The sequence below is a fragment of the Suncus etruscus genome, chromosome X, assembly GCF_024139225.1.
Source record: "Suncus etruscus isolate mSunEtr1 chromosome X, mSunEtr1.pri.cur, whole genome shotgun sequence".
Lineage (NCBI taxonomy): Eukaryota > Metazoa > Chordata > Mammalia > Eulipotyphla > Soricidae > Suncus > Suncus etruscus.
Genome location: NC_064868.1, coordinates 116,312,683 through 116,324,764, shown reverse-complemented (window position 1 = coordinate 116,324,764; position 12,082 = coordinate 116,312,683). Strand labels below are relative to the sequence as shown.

General features: G+C 37.0%; 1 protein-coding gene across 3 annotated transcripts in view; it reads right to left on the bottom strand.

Moving 5' to 3' along the window:
* Window positions 1-773: 773 nt before the first annotated feature.
* The window catches only part of CUL4B (cullin 4B), a 30,119-nt gene continuing 18,810 nt past the window's right edge, over window positions 774-12,082 (bottom strand). For 2 of the 3 annotated variants that reach the window (XM_049767558.1, XM_049767560.1), the window contains exons 12-20: window positions 11,467-11,571; window positions 10,933-11,043; window positions 10,337-10,428; window positions 9,169-9,276; window positions 7,849-7,962; window positions 7,087-7,192; window positions 5,621-5,793; window positions 3,023-3,175; window positions 774-2,902 (exon numbers count right to left, since the gene is read on the bottom strand). In XM_049767558.1, coding sequence (XP_049623515.1) covers window positions 2,807-2,902; window positions 3,023-3,175; window positions 5,621-5,793; window positions 7,087-7,192; window positions 7,849-7,962; window positions 9,169-9,276; window positions 10,337-10,428; window positions 10,933-11,043; window positions 11,467-11,571 — 1,058 coding nt within the window. In that variant the 3' untranslated portion in view covers window positions 774-2,806. The remainder of the gene's footprint in view (window positions 2,903-3,022; window positions 3,176-5,620; window positions 5,794-7,086; window positions 7,193-7,848; window positions 7,963-9,168; window positions 9,277-10,336; window positions 10,429-10,932; window positions 11,044-11,466; window positions 11,572-12,082) is intronic. The other variant, XM_049767559.1, reaches the window with a different exon arrangement.

Below are 12,082 nucleotides of genomic sequence, written 5' to 3'. Positions count from 1 at the left end.
GACCATATGTTTATCATATACATATTTATATGAATTTGTATCTATCTTTATATATATCTATCTATATGTATATTACATATACATATATCTAAAACCAGTAGACCCAACATTACTCTAAGCATGAGATCCAAGCTATAATAATTTAAGTGTGTAAAGAAGACATATTGGGGAAGTGGTTAGTAAGGAACCTGGGTCACTGGTGGTGGGATTGGAATTGCATGCCTGAGATTACTGTCAACATTTCATTGAAAATCATGGTGTCTAGAAAACAAGAATAGGGACCATGAGGTTAGAGGGTCATGATTCTTGGGCCAACTGGGCAGGTGGTTCAATGTGAGGGCCTGGAGATGCAGTGCCACTTGGGACCTGCAGTGCTACAGATGACCAGGGCCACTCTAGCAGTGCTCAGGACCTCTGGGGCAGCACCTGGGGACAATTAGTGTTCAGGGACTACATGGTGCCAGGAGCAAAATTGAGGTCACTACACATAGGCATCATGAGCTGACCCCTGTATCATGTCAAAAAGAAGACAATGATCTTACTCCTACCCCCACACCAATAAGATTAGCTTCATATTGACTTCATGGAACAGGAAACTGAGTTTTGAGGATTTGAGTAAGACCATTTTCATATTAACACTTAATTTTTACAAAGTGATGCTTAAGAATACGTACCCTATCCCATCCTCTATCCTCCACATCCATTATGCATTATCATCAAACCATAACAATCAAAAGGACAAAACATTAAATTTTCAAGAGCTGTTCCAGAAATTTTTTTAAATAAAACTTTTTATTGGAGAAAAATAGAACCACCACGTACACAGGGAAAAGAGCACAAAAATTCAATTGATACAGAACAACGAACCAAAAGTCACAATTCATGTTGCTTGCATGACTTCTCAATTTCTCATAGACAGCTCCCCTCAAACTTGTTTAATAGCCTCACCAATTTTCAGTTGAAACAGTATCAAGTTTTTGAAAAATGAAAAGCCTCGAGGAAGGAAGGGAACAGCTTCCAGTGGTAAGTCTCTAATAGGACCAAGACTATGGAAAAGTTCCCGAAGAATAACTATCAGGTTTTGTGATGTAGGTCTACTACATCTTTCAGACCACAGAAGAGAGATCCCAACACTGGCACAGACGGTCCATGAGAAGGGGGAATAGGTCAATGTCCTCCAATAAGCTCATATAAGAGACCCAGGAGGAGCTATGAAAATATAGGCAAGTCCAAAAAACACGAGGAAGTGATTCTAGGACCACAGAATATTAGTGTGCAAGTTGGTACAATTAGAAACAGGCAACTTTTTATAGCTGATCTCAAGACTTCAAGAAACAACTGTAGACACTAGAACCAAAAGTCTCTAGCGAAGGTGAGGACCTAGGTGTTTCCTAATGGCTCCAAATAGTCTAAGATATATGTGGCTGCAAAAAGTATTAAAGCTGTCCAGATTTTAAAAGTCAAACAAAACTTTATTTTGCTTTTCCTTCCTTCAAAGTTTCAAGGGAAAATAAACAAGGAATAATAGTAATAATTAAAAAAAAAACCACTGACACAGCATCATTTTGGAGAACACCACTTTTGCTATTTTCTATGTATGAACAATCCTTGGTCATTTCCTTGAAAGGTGTCCAGCGGCCATGAGAAATTTTATCGGTAAACAGTGTTGAAAGGAGCAAGACCAGAATTTGAAAATGTCAACTAGGGGCAATGTGAGGAAAATGAGAAAAGACTTATACGAAAGGTTTCAGAAAGTTTGAATGAAAATAGAAAAGGCTTTGTTACCAACAAAGGGGAGAGTTGGGATGCTTCCCCCCCATAAAAAAAACTTTGGTAAAAAGGAATGCTAAATCCTAGGAAGCCTGTACAATCTACAATTGGTCCAAGTTAAAGACAAAACTGACCAAACAACAATTAAAAGGAAGTTGAGAACTAGTCATTTAAGTTTTGTTCTTGTAAAACTTTACAAAACATGTGGGTTTTGGTCTCTTTTGCAATGTTCAAATAGTATTTATTTTAAATATGAAGAGCTGGATTTTTCTCTCCTATCATATTCTTCTAGTTATAATCCCATCAGCAATTTCAGCTATTTTTGTAAGTACCTGTTTTAATTAGCACAACCAACTCAGGGTTTAAGTTATATACACACATCCCATAATCAGGAGAAAATTCTAGGATGTGTATATATATAAAAGATTATATAAGCAACTGTCCCTCTGCTTGAAAAGTTATTTTCAAATAAGCTTTTTCCCCAAATCCCTTTCAATGTAACAGAACAATACCTAGTAAAATATCAATTATCTATGACAACTCTTTTCTTTTCAAGGGAAATCACAAAACAGGTTAACAACCAAGTTCAGGGTGGTTTTTCTATTTGATAAATACATCCAGAACTCTGTACAGTAAATAAAGTCTGCATGCAGTTTAAGTATCTTTAAATGACATTTTAAGCAAATAAACCTTTTGCTTAATAATTAATGGTGTATAAGAACCCCTTTCTCTGTTTTATTAGGCATAGGGACCTCTTCCCCAGTTCCAAAGAGGAATAATGAAGACCAGGTACTTTCTTAAGGATTTTCTGCACATCATACTAAATAACATGCAAAGAGTTCAACAACATTCTTCGTAAAGGTAAGTATTACTCTTTAATTGGGCATGTTAACCACTGAAAAAGTCCACCTCAACTACTCCATTACGATGCTTCATTTGGTCATCCGTAGTATAAAAGAAGTCAAATAATACAGGATCAACTGATTAGTTATCCACTGGCTTAACAAACAAATGCTCCTCTCCCAAGGCCAATATTTTATGCGATGTAGTTGTACTGGTTCGGATTTTCCTTATCTCTTTCCATGTAATCTCGGTCGATTAATGATTCTATTCTCTTTTTCAGATCAGCAGGCTGTAAGAGAAAGCAAACTTCAGTGCAAAGCTCCTAATCACATGATGATGCCCAATAAAAGACTCTACTAAAATTCCTTTATATATAGAAAGCCAAATGTGAAAACACAGAAGTACCTACCTTTACTGGAAATTTCAACTGATTGTATACTTCTGAAACAAGGAGATTGTGGCTAAGGGTCTTTCTCATCTTCATAATTCGAACAATCGCAGCATCAATTTGATATTGTCTGTCTTGAAATACTCTCTCTGTAGTACTTGCTTGCTCTTCAACCTACCAAAAAATATTATTTTATTTTGGTTTCTGAGCTACTTCCAGCGCTAGTGGTGTTCAGGGTTACTCCTGGCAGGCTCATAGGATCATATGGGATGCCTGCAATTGAACCTGGGTTGGCCATGTGCTAGCCACGTTCCCTGTCTACTGTACTATCTCTCTGGACCTCCCACAATAGATTTTAAATTTAGGAATTCTACCTGAAAAGTTAATATTACAAATTGTATATAAGGGATATATATGTATGGCATACCTGTTAATACTTGAACTAAATTACTTTAAAGAACGTTGTAAATAGTATGCCAGAAAAAACTATGACTATTAACCCCTTTTTGTCCTGTACCAATAAAAGTAATGTCAGTATTAGTTAATATAACAACACCATCTTTGAGTTGTTTTCTAAAAGTAGATAACAGAAAAAATTGTATTGATAAAAATTAGAAATTCACTGTTAATACTTATCTTTTTCAAGAAGAGCAGACACATAGTTGTTTGGTAATCAATTTACCAACCTAATAAAAATAATAATCCAAAAATATCTTAAGCACTACAATGACTTGGAAGTTTTTGTGGTTTCTTTCCGGAATAGCATTAACAGTCTTAAAAGTCAGATCACAAGTCTTTTTGTTAAGAAGGGTAAAAAGGTTGGGATACCACCGGCAGTGGCTCAGGGCTCACACCTGGTAGTGCTTAGGGGACCTTTTGTGGTGCCTGGGTTTGAAGCAGGGCCAACACTATACATTATCACTATACACTATCTCTCTGGCCCATCATACAATAATTTTCTATGGGACTACATTGCCTTTTTTTTTTGGGGGGGGAGGCACACCCACTGACACTCGGGTTATTCCTGGCTATGGGCTCAGAAATTGCCCCTGGCTTGGGGAACCATATGGGATGCAAAAAGACAGAACCTGTTTGAGATACTGAACTGGTCCACATGAAAACTTTTCTAGTATTTTCTAGTATTATTAGACCTTGCTGAACTGAATGTCACAGTTGGTTTCCTTAATAAAAGTTTGCTGAAAATTTAAAAAAGAATCCATCACCACCCCCAAACTCAGCCATTTTTGAGGGGACAGTGTTGGGATGGAACCTGGATTGGCTGCATGAACGGCAAATGCCTTACCTACTTATTATCCCTCCAGCCTCACATTTTTACTATTTTGGGGACAGATGTGGCCTTACCCAGTGGCACTCAGGAGTTACTCCTGGCTCTGTGCTCAAAAATCACTCCTGGCAGGCTTGGGGGACCATATGGGATGCAGGGGATTGAACCAGGTTGGTGCTGGGTTGGCTGCATACAAGGCAAATGTCCTTTCCATTGTGCTACTGCTCCAGCCCCATTTTAAATAGATTTTTTTGGTTTTTGGGTCACACCTGGCAGGCTTGGGGGACCATATGGGATGCCGGGATTTGAACCACCGTCCTTCTGCATGCAAGGCAAATGCCTTACCTCCATGCTATCTCTCTGGCCCCGACATTTTTAATACTTTTAATACAAAAGAGCTACTTCCATGAACTTATAATATGGGAATGATCACAAGGATTTAAGTAAAGGTAACAAATGTTTCTTACAATTTTCATTATAGTTCTAAGAAGTTATGAAATTCAGTTGTCAAATAACAGACATAATAGTCATATAAAAGAGGGAAAGGGAAAGATAGAATGTCTGCACTCGTATGTGGGATACAAAAATCCAACAGAACATACTATGAGAATAATACCCAAAGATAATATAAATGAGGGTCAGGTAGGAAGCTTGTCATAAAGGGTGGGGAGTAAAGTTGAGAGAGAGAATGACAATGATAGGTGGAAATGATCACCCTGGACAAGAACTGGGTGCTTAAAGGAGGTAAAGTGATATGCAGGATACCCTTTAAGTAATAGTAAAGCAAATCATGCACAGTGCTCAAGAGGTAGGGAGAGAGAGAATAGTATTTGTCATAGAGGCAGGCTGGTAAACCAGGGGCGTTGTTGACAGGAAGTATATGTTGGTGAAGGGATAGGTGTTGGAACATTGTATGACTGAAACTCAGAAATCGCTCCTGGCAGGCTCTGGGAACCATATGGGATCTCGGGGATCGAACCTGGGTCAGTCTGAGGTCAGCCACGTGCAAGGCAAATGCCCTACCACTGTGCTATCACTCCAGCCCCATCAACAACTTTGTAACTGTGTACCCCACGGTGATTCAATAAAAAATTAAAAAGATGTGATGTTGTCATACAATAAATAAAACTACATTGAGCATCAAGCTCCAAAAGAGTACATTTCCCTCACTAAAAGAAAAACCCCAAACTAATGCTGAAAGTTATTTCTGTTACTATAATCACAGGAAAAGTTAACACTATTGTGATACTATAGGCATAAAAACATTAAAACCATTTTTGTTATGAATACAAAATTCCAGAGCAACAGGAATAGGAAAATGATAAAAAAAATACCGTTTCTTTCATCTGGATCTGATTGATCTTTATCCTAAAGAGTTTGTGTTTGAAATCATCATTGCAAATAAACCTGTCTCCATCTTCTATATCTTTGCCCTTAGGATATTTTGCCAGAACTCTGGCTTTGCCACAAGCCAATGACTGCAGTGTTCTCCGTAATTCTCCATCCTCTGAAGAAGAAAGAGGCTTAATCACTTTATTAGCTCATCAATATGGCAAACAACATTCCACTTCAATCTAGATATCCTCTCTGTCCCTCCTTTGAAACTGTTCCTAATTTCCCCCTACGGTCACAGATGACTTCCTGTTTCAACCAACGCCCTTTCTTCCTGGGTGTCCTCTAAACACTTGATCATTCTAATTACATAACTACTAAATCTCAAATAATGACATCTCACTGTTTTTCAGTTCCCCATTTGGGGGCTGGGCCACACTTGAAAATGCTCGGGGGAACATAAATAGTATTGGGGTCAAAATCATTACTTTGGTCCTTTCAGCCCCACATTTAAAGGGCAGTTCCCATGTGGCCAATTTAATAACTAACTGCATCAATATGTCTATGTACAAGATTTTATTAATCATCTTTCCCATGAAAGCCCTAACAATGTGTCCTTTTTCCAATTGTTATGACCCTGGAACCATCTTTTAAGGCACCTAGGTCACTCGAAACAGTGCTTAGGGGACCATTTAGTGCCGAGGATTGAACCTGAGGTCCCTTATGCAAAGCATGTACTCAAGCCCTCTGAGCCATCTCTCTGGACCCTGGACTCATCTTCTATCCTCTAAGTATCTGGTAGTTACTTATTTAGAAATGTCCCATCCATTCTCATGGCCTCACCCTAGTCTAAACCCTTAGTTCCATCTAAATCACCCAACTAAATTGTGGACTGAAATCTCCTTATGCTCCAAACTGCCCTCCTTTTTATTCGAGAACAATCAAAAGGAATCAAGCAACATGTTTGAGACCTTATGATGTGGGTATTATTTTTACCATATTTACAAAATTCTCCACATCTTGCTTCTGTTAACACATTTTATTGCTACTTAAACATATTTGGCCTAGGAAAAAGGTTAAAACTGTTAGAGAGCAAGCTTTCCAAATGTCTGCTTCTATTTCTGGCATTGGAGAGACCCTCCACACCACTTGGGGTAGGCCCCCTCAAAACACTTTTTGTAGCACCTGTCAACACATTGCTCATTCCTATCTCAAAAGTATTTTCTCAATTTTTCTCATTGCATTTATGCCTTTTTTTAATTGGAGCTAAGCTTCTGCTTAATGCTTCGAAGCCAACCTTAAGACTCACATCCCTCATGAAGGTTTTCCTAACTGGCAGTTCACCGTGGTCTAATGCTATGCAGAATTTTGGGTGGAAGTTTTGTAGCTCCTTAAAAAGTTCTTACTTACCACAGGGAAGTGCATAATGTACACTGAATGCTTACGGTTAGAATGATTCAACACAAACCTATTCCAGTAGCCTGCTTTATCTCTTCTAAACTAAAATCCTCTCCCTCATTAAACATTAGCAGCACCAAAGTTTGGAAGAGAGAGACCTGGAGTTCTTTTTTGCCCTGTTGGGAAAAACAGCAGCATTTAGATATTGTTTTTTAAACGTACAAGAAAAGTTAATCAAATAACTCATTTCTTACAGGAAAAGCATTTTTCAATTTCGAAAAATGGATTTAGAAACATGGGTTAACATTATCCAGAAAAGCCAGTGTGTTTAGTGAAAGATTTACATGTAACCTACCCCAAAGTGAGGATGTGAGTTGGGTGACCTTCCTACAGGTCTTTTATTAAGCCGTATAATGAAATCAGTTACAATGATTTACTATGTGTCATGATAATTATCAATTTCAATGTATTTTCTACTTGTTTCAGTCAGATTATAAAAAAGCTTTAGAAATTTTGAAAATAGGTATGAGAAATATTCCCCTAATACCACTGTATTCTCTTGATTCCAGTAACAAGAAGTTTTCTGTCTAAAACTGGTAGATCCAGAGACATATAAAAGTTGGGATAAAAGAGTTTGTGATTTTTGCACCAGGGACATTCAATTATGGGGAAAACCATGCTCTTAAATCATACACAAAACTGACAAATTATCAGCTGTCTTGCATATATTTAAGATACCTTTATAAAACAGTTTAAACCTTCCAGTCAAGAGACTTGACTTCAGTATCAAAGATGAAGGTGAACTTTAAGTTTTTTGGGAATATCTACTTACTTCTTTAAAATCAGCTTTTAGTACACAGTGGCCCAGTGTTGACTGCCACTGAAGTTTTCGGCCACTATGTTTACCCAGGTAAAATGTCTTAAAAATCTCCTGTAGTTTTACCATCTGAAGCAATAAAATAAAGGTTTGTTTAATCTTTGTGTCCAGTATCACTTTTATCTCATCCATATATTCATATACAAACACAACCTGAGTAATCATTTTTCGAAGCTTATGAAACTATAGACCCTGTTCCTCAGCACCATTGGATGTGTCCCAAAAGTTCCTAAAATAAAGGTCTGTATATGTAATAGATCCACTGATCATTTTATAGTGAGGTAATGATTCCCCAACCAACAGAAATTAGTAATATTCATCAATGTGAAAACGCTTAGATAATTCTGGAACATTCTAATTCAATTCCCAAACTGGTTAATTTTGAAACATTCGCTTCTGATGGTTTTTGTGCCTTTGAACTGCTGTTAACTTTAACCTCACTTCTTTATTTCTGCAACACATTCATCTTAACTGCCACTGAGAAAAAATAAATGGTTTCTCAAGTTCTACTTTTCTTATCTCTCCTGTATATGCACTTTTTGGTTTTGCTTTGTTCTTAGGCCATGACTGACAGTGCTCAAGGCTTACTTTTGGCTCTGCTCTCAGGGATTATCCTTGGAATAAGGGGACCATAAGGGGTGCTGGGGATTGAACCTGGGTTGGCCACATGCAAAGCAAGTACCTTAGCAACAGTAATATCACTCCAATTATGAAAAATAAGCCATTTTAATTTTTACCCACTCCTTTTGTTTTCGGGTCACACCCAGTGGTATTAAGGGCTTAGTCCTGCTTCTATGCTCAGGGATCTGTTCGTGTGGACTACAGGGAACATATGGAGTACTAGAGATCAAACGCCTTTGAGCCTCATGAAAAGCAAGTGCTCTATCCACTGCACTATCTCTCCAGCCCCTCTACTCCCACCCTTCTGAGGGAGATCTGTTTTCTGTAATTCCAGGACCATTTCCATGGAGTATTGTCAATATTACTCTAGTCCGATACCCTGTCTAGACTTCATTCCTAATAGGTTACTGAAGAACCCTAACAATTCAAGCACCCAGGCTGATATAAGAGCTAGGCAAAGGGATGGATGCAATCTGGGAAAATGAAAGACGAGTCAGGGAAAGTCATGCTCAAGTGGGAGATTTGCATCATTAACTATAATCTAATTAAATGAGAAGAGTTAAAAACATGCACACAAGTGGAATTTGGTGGTGGTACACTTACAAATACAAGAATGTTTACTTTTTTAACTCAAAACCTAGACAAAACTCTTACCTCTGGTGGTAAATGAACTTCCATAGGGATATAAGTTGGCCAATAACCCATTGTCAGAATATTCACAGTTAGTTCAATATTCCCAGGTACATTCTGATTCTGCATATACTGTAAAAATATAAAAACACATGCTGAAAATTTAAATTAGAATGTGTATGTTATTTCATAATCATGGCCCATTAAAGAAACAACCCCATTATAAAATCACATGCAAATACTGACTATTTTTAAAATATAAAGGCAGCATTTAAAAATACTGAAAATAAATGAAACTATTATTAAGTACACAAGGAAAAATGCATAGGTGAACACCATGTTACAATGGCTCAAAGGATCACATAACAATGCATGGGCACCAGTAACTTCTCACATCCAGCTGGGATCTTTTCTCCATCTTTCCCCCATTCCACCTGTAGTCCCCTCCCCTTTGGAGAACCCTATGGAACACCTTGCAGCAATCCCCCTTCCTCATCCCACCAGCCAGCCAGAGTCACGGGTCCTTCATTGGCTTCACTGACTAAAGGTGTGACCTACAGTGGGGAACGAAGAAGGGGAAAAAGCAGAGCACAGAAACCCTATTCTGCACCTACTAGAACTCATTATGCTGGTGCTCTTTTTCAGTCATCTTTTTCTACTCTTATTTCTCACGTTAGCAACACAGTAGTAAATAAATCACTACTAAAACTACGGATATCTATTTTCCATCACTATTATCAGTGCTCTTAAACATTTCAAAATGATCTATCAATATCTTCAAAACTTTGGACAGAGCTTTTCATTCCCAATGTATCCAAAGGTCTTCTACAACCACTTCTAAAGGTCATTAAATCTGTCCTCTTCCCCCTCGACTACTGCCTCTAAACAAATAACCAACAGCAATTAATTAGATGCTGGAGAAAGCTGTTCTCACAATCGAGCTAAAATTTGCTCACTCAGATTTTAGTTCAACATATTTTATTTCTCAGCTTGTGTTATCTTGGGTGTGTACTAGGAATATATGCTAAATATACTCACATTTCATGGTTAATCCTTTTCTCTACTTTCAGTATCATCTGAGTTGCTATTAAGTGTTACAACATATACATGTTTTTATTTATACTTTTCAATACAGTACACAATAAGGAGGTAATGAAACACACTTGTTTGAGAAATTAAGAGTTTAACTCACTCTTACCTGTTTGAACTGAATCATGATGTCTTTTGAGAGTTCCATGTCTTTAAACATTCCTTCAAGTTTGCTAGTAAAAGCAGCTCCACATTCTATTAAAGATGATCAGACATTTATAATATTTTAAGTGGTAGAAACAATTTGAAATTGAGAGCATGAAATAAAAAGCTTATATGGAATATGACCTGTAACTATTTGTAAGAATAAAATTAAACTTTTACTTCAAAGTGTAAGCACCACTACTTAATTCTGTGGTACTATTATTACTTAAAAGGAAAATTTTATAGAAATACTAAGAATGAGTGGTATTCAGGGTTTACTCCTGGCTCTGCAATCAGGGGTCACTTCTGATGGGACTTGAGGGACTATATAGGATGCCAGAGATCAAACCCACTGTACTCGGCCACAATAAGTTATTTTATAGTATATATATAAGATATACAGTATAGGATGGAAATTTCATGAGTTTATTACTCAATTTATGTTTCATTGTATAAACATATACTGACAACTAAAGAGGCAACTGATTTTTAAGAGTAAAAACACAAGCAAACATCCCCCCCAAAAAAAATCAAAGAAAAGAAACAAAAACATACCGTGCTTAAGTTTGGACAACATTGATTTTTCAGCATCTACAGATGCACTCTTCCCAACTAACAGGCGTTTGGCTAAATCTTTCTTATAGAAGGCCTCAAAAACATCCTTACCTATATGAAATAACAAAACAAAATTCATCGACATTCCAAAAAGAAATCAACAAAACTGCATCAGAATCCTTAATAAAACCACAGTATTACTCTAAGCAATTTAAATATTTGATCCAAGTTTGTTAAATGCAGAAAAAAATAAATGGAGGTAAATTTTTTCCAGACATTACAAAAAATCAAACCTGCATCAATCTTTCTTTAGAAATCTTTAGTTAACTAATGGCTGTGATATCAATACTCTCATGATCAAAACAAGTAGCAAAAGTCAAGGCTCTTATAATGGAGAAGTCAAAGCACAAGACAATTATATAAAGAACCTCGCAAACTCTGATATCTTTATTTAATAAATTAAATAGAATTTAAAATCTAACTTTCTAGTTTCTGTTTAGTTTAGATAGAAAAATACTGAAATAAAATACTTACCATAGATAAATCTAAAAATGATCATAATTTTATCTAACATTTTTTCAAGTTCTTCATCTGTGGCTTCTTTGTTGCCAGCACGAAGCTTTGAATCTACATGCTTAGCTAAAATGAAGGAAAAGTGTGTTTACTGATTAAATGATGCCCAATACTGACTGTTTCAAAGTTTTTTTGGGGGGTCAGGGGAGGAGTGCTGCTAAAGAGCACTCACAGGATTGAAATTTGAATGCAAGACCCTCTTTCTCTCTACTGTTGAGCTATATCCCTGGGCCAGTACTCTGCACTTTGAAGTCTCCAAAATCAGGGTGGAGACATTAAGTGACTGCAATGTCACTGAAATAATATGAAGGACTGACCTCAAATCTTAAGTCTTCTGAAATCTAAGGTATGCCTAGTATTATGCTGATGTTCAGTACAATGGAGTAAGGGTATCCTGTCTGGGGTAGGTACTATATATACATACAGTCTCTTGTTATTATTATCGTCAGTCACTGAAGATATGACAATCTTCTGGAGTGCCCCTTTTACAATGCTAAGCAATCCTAAATGTTGCTTTCTATTAAAACAAATCAGATATATTACAAAAGGCAAATCCACCCCCCCGGATTAATAGGCC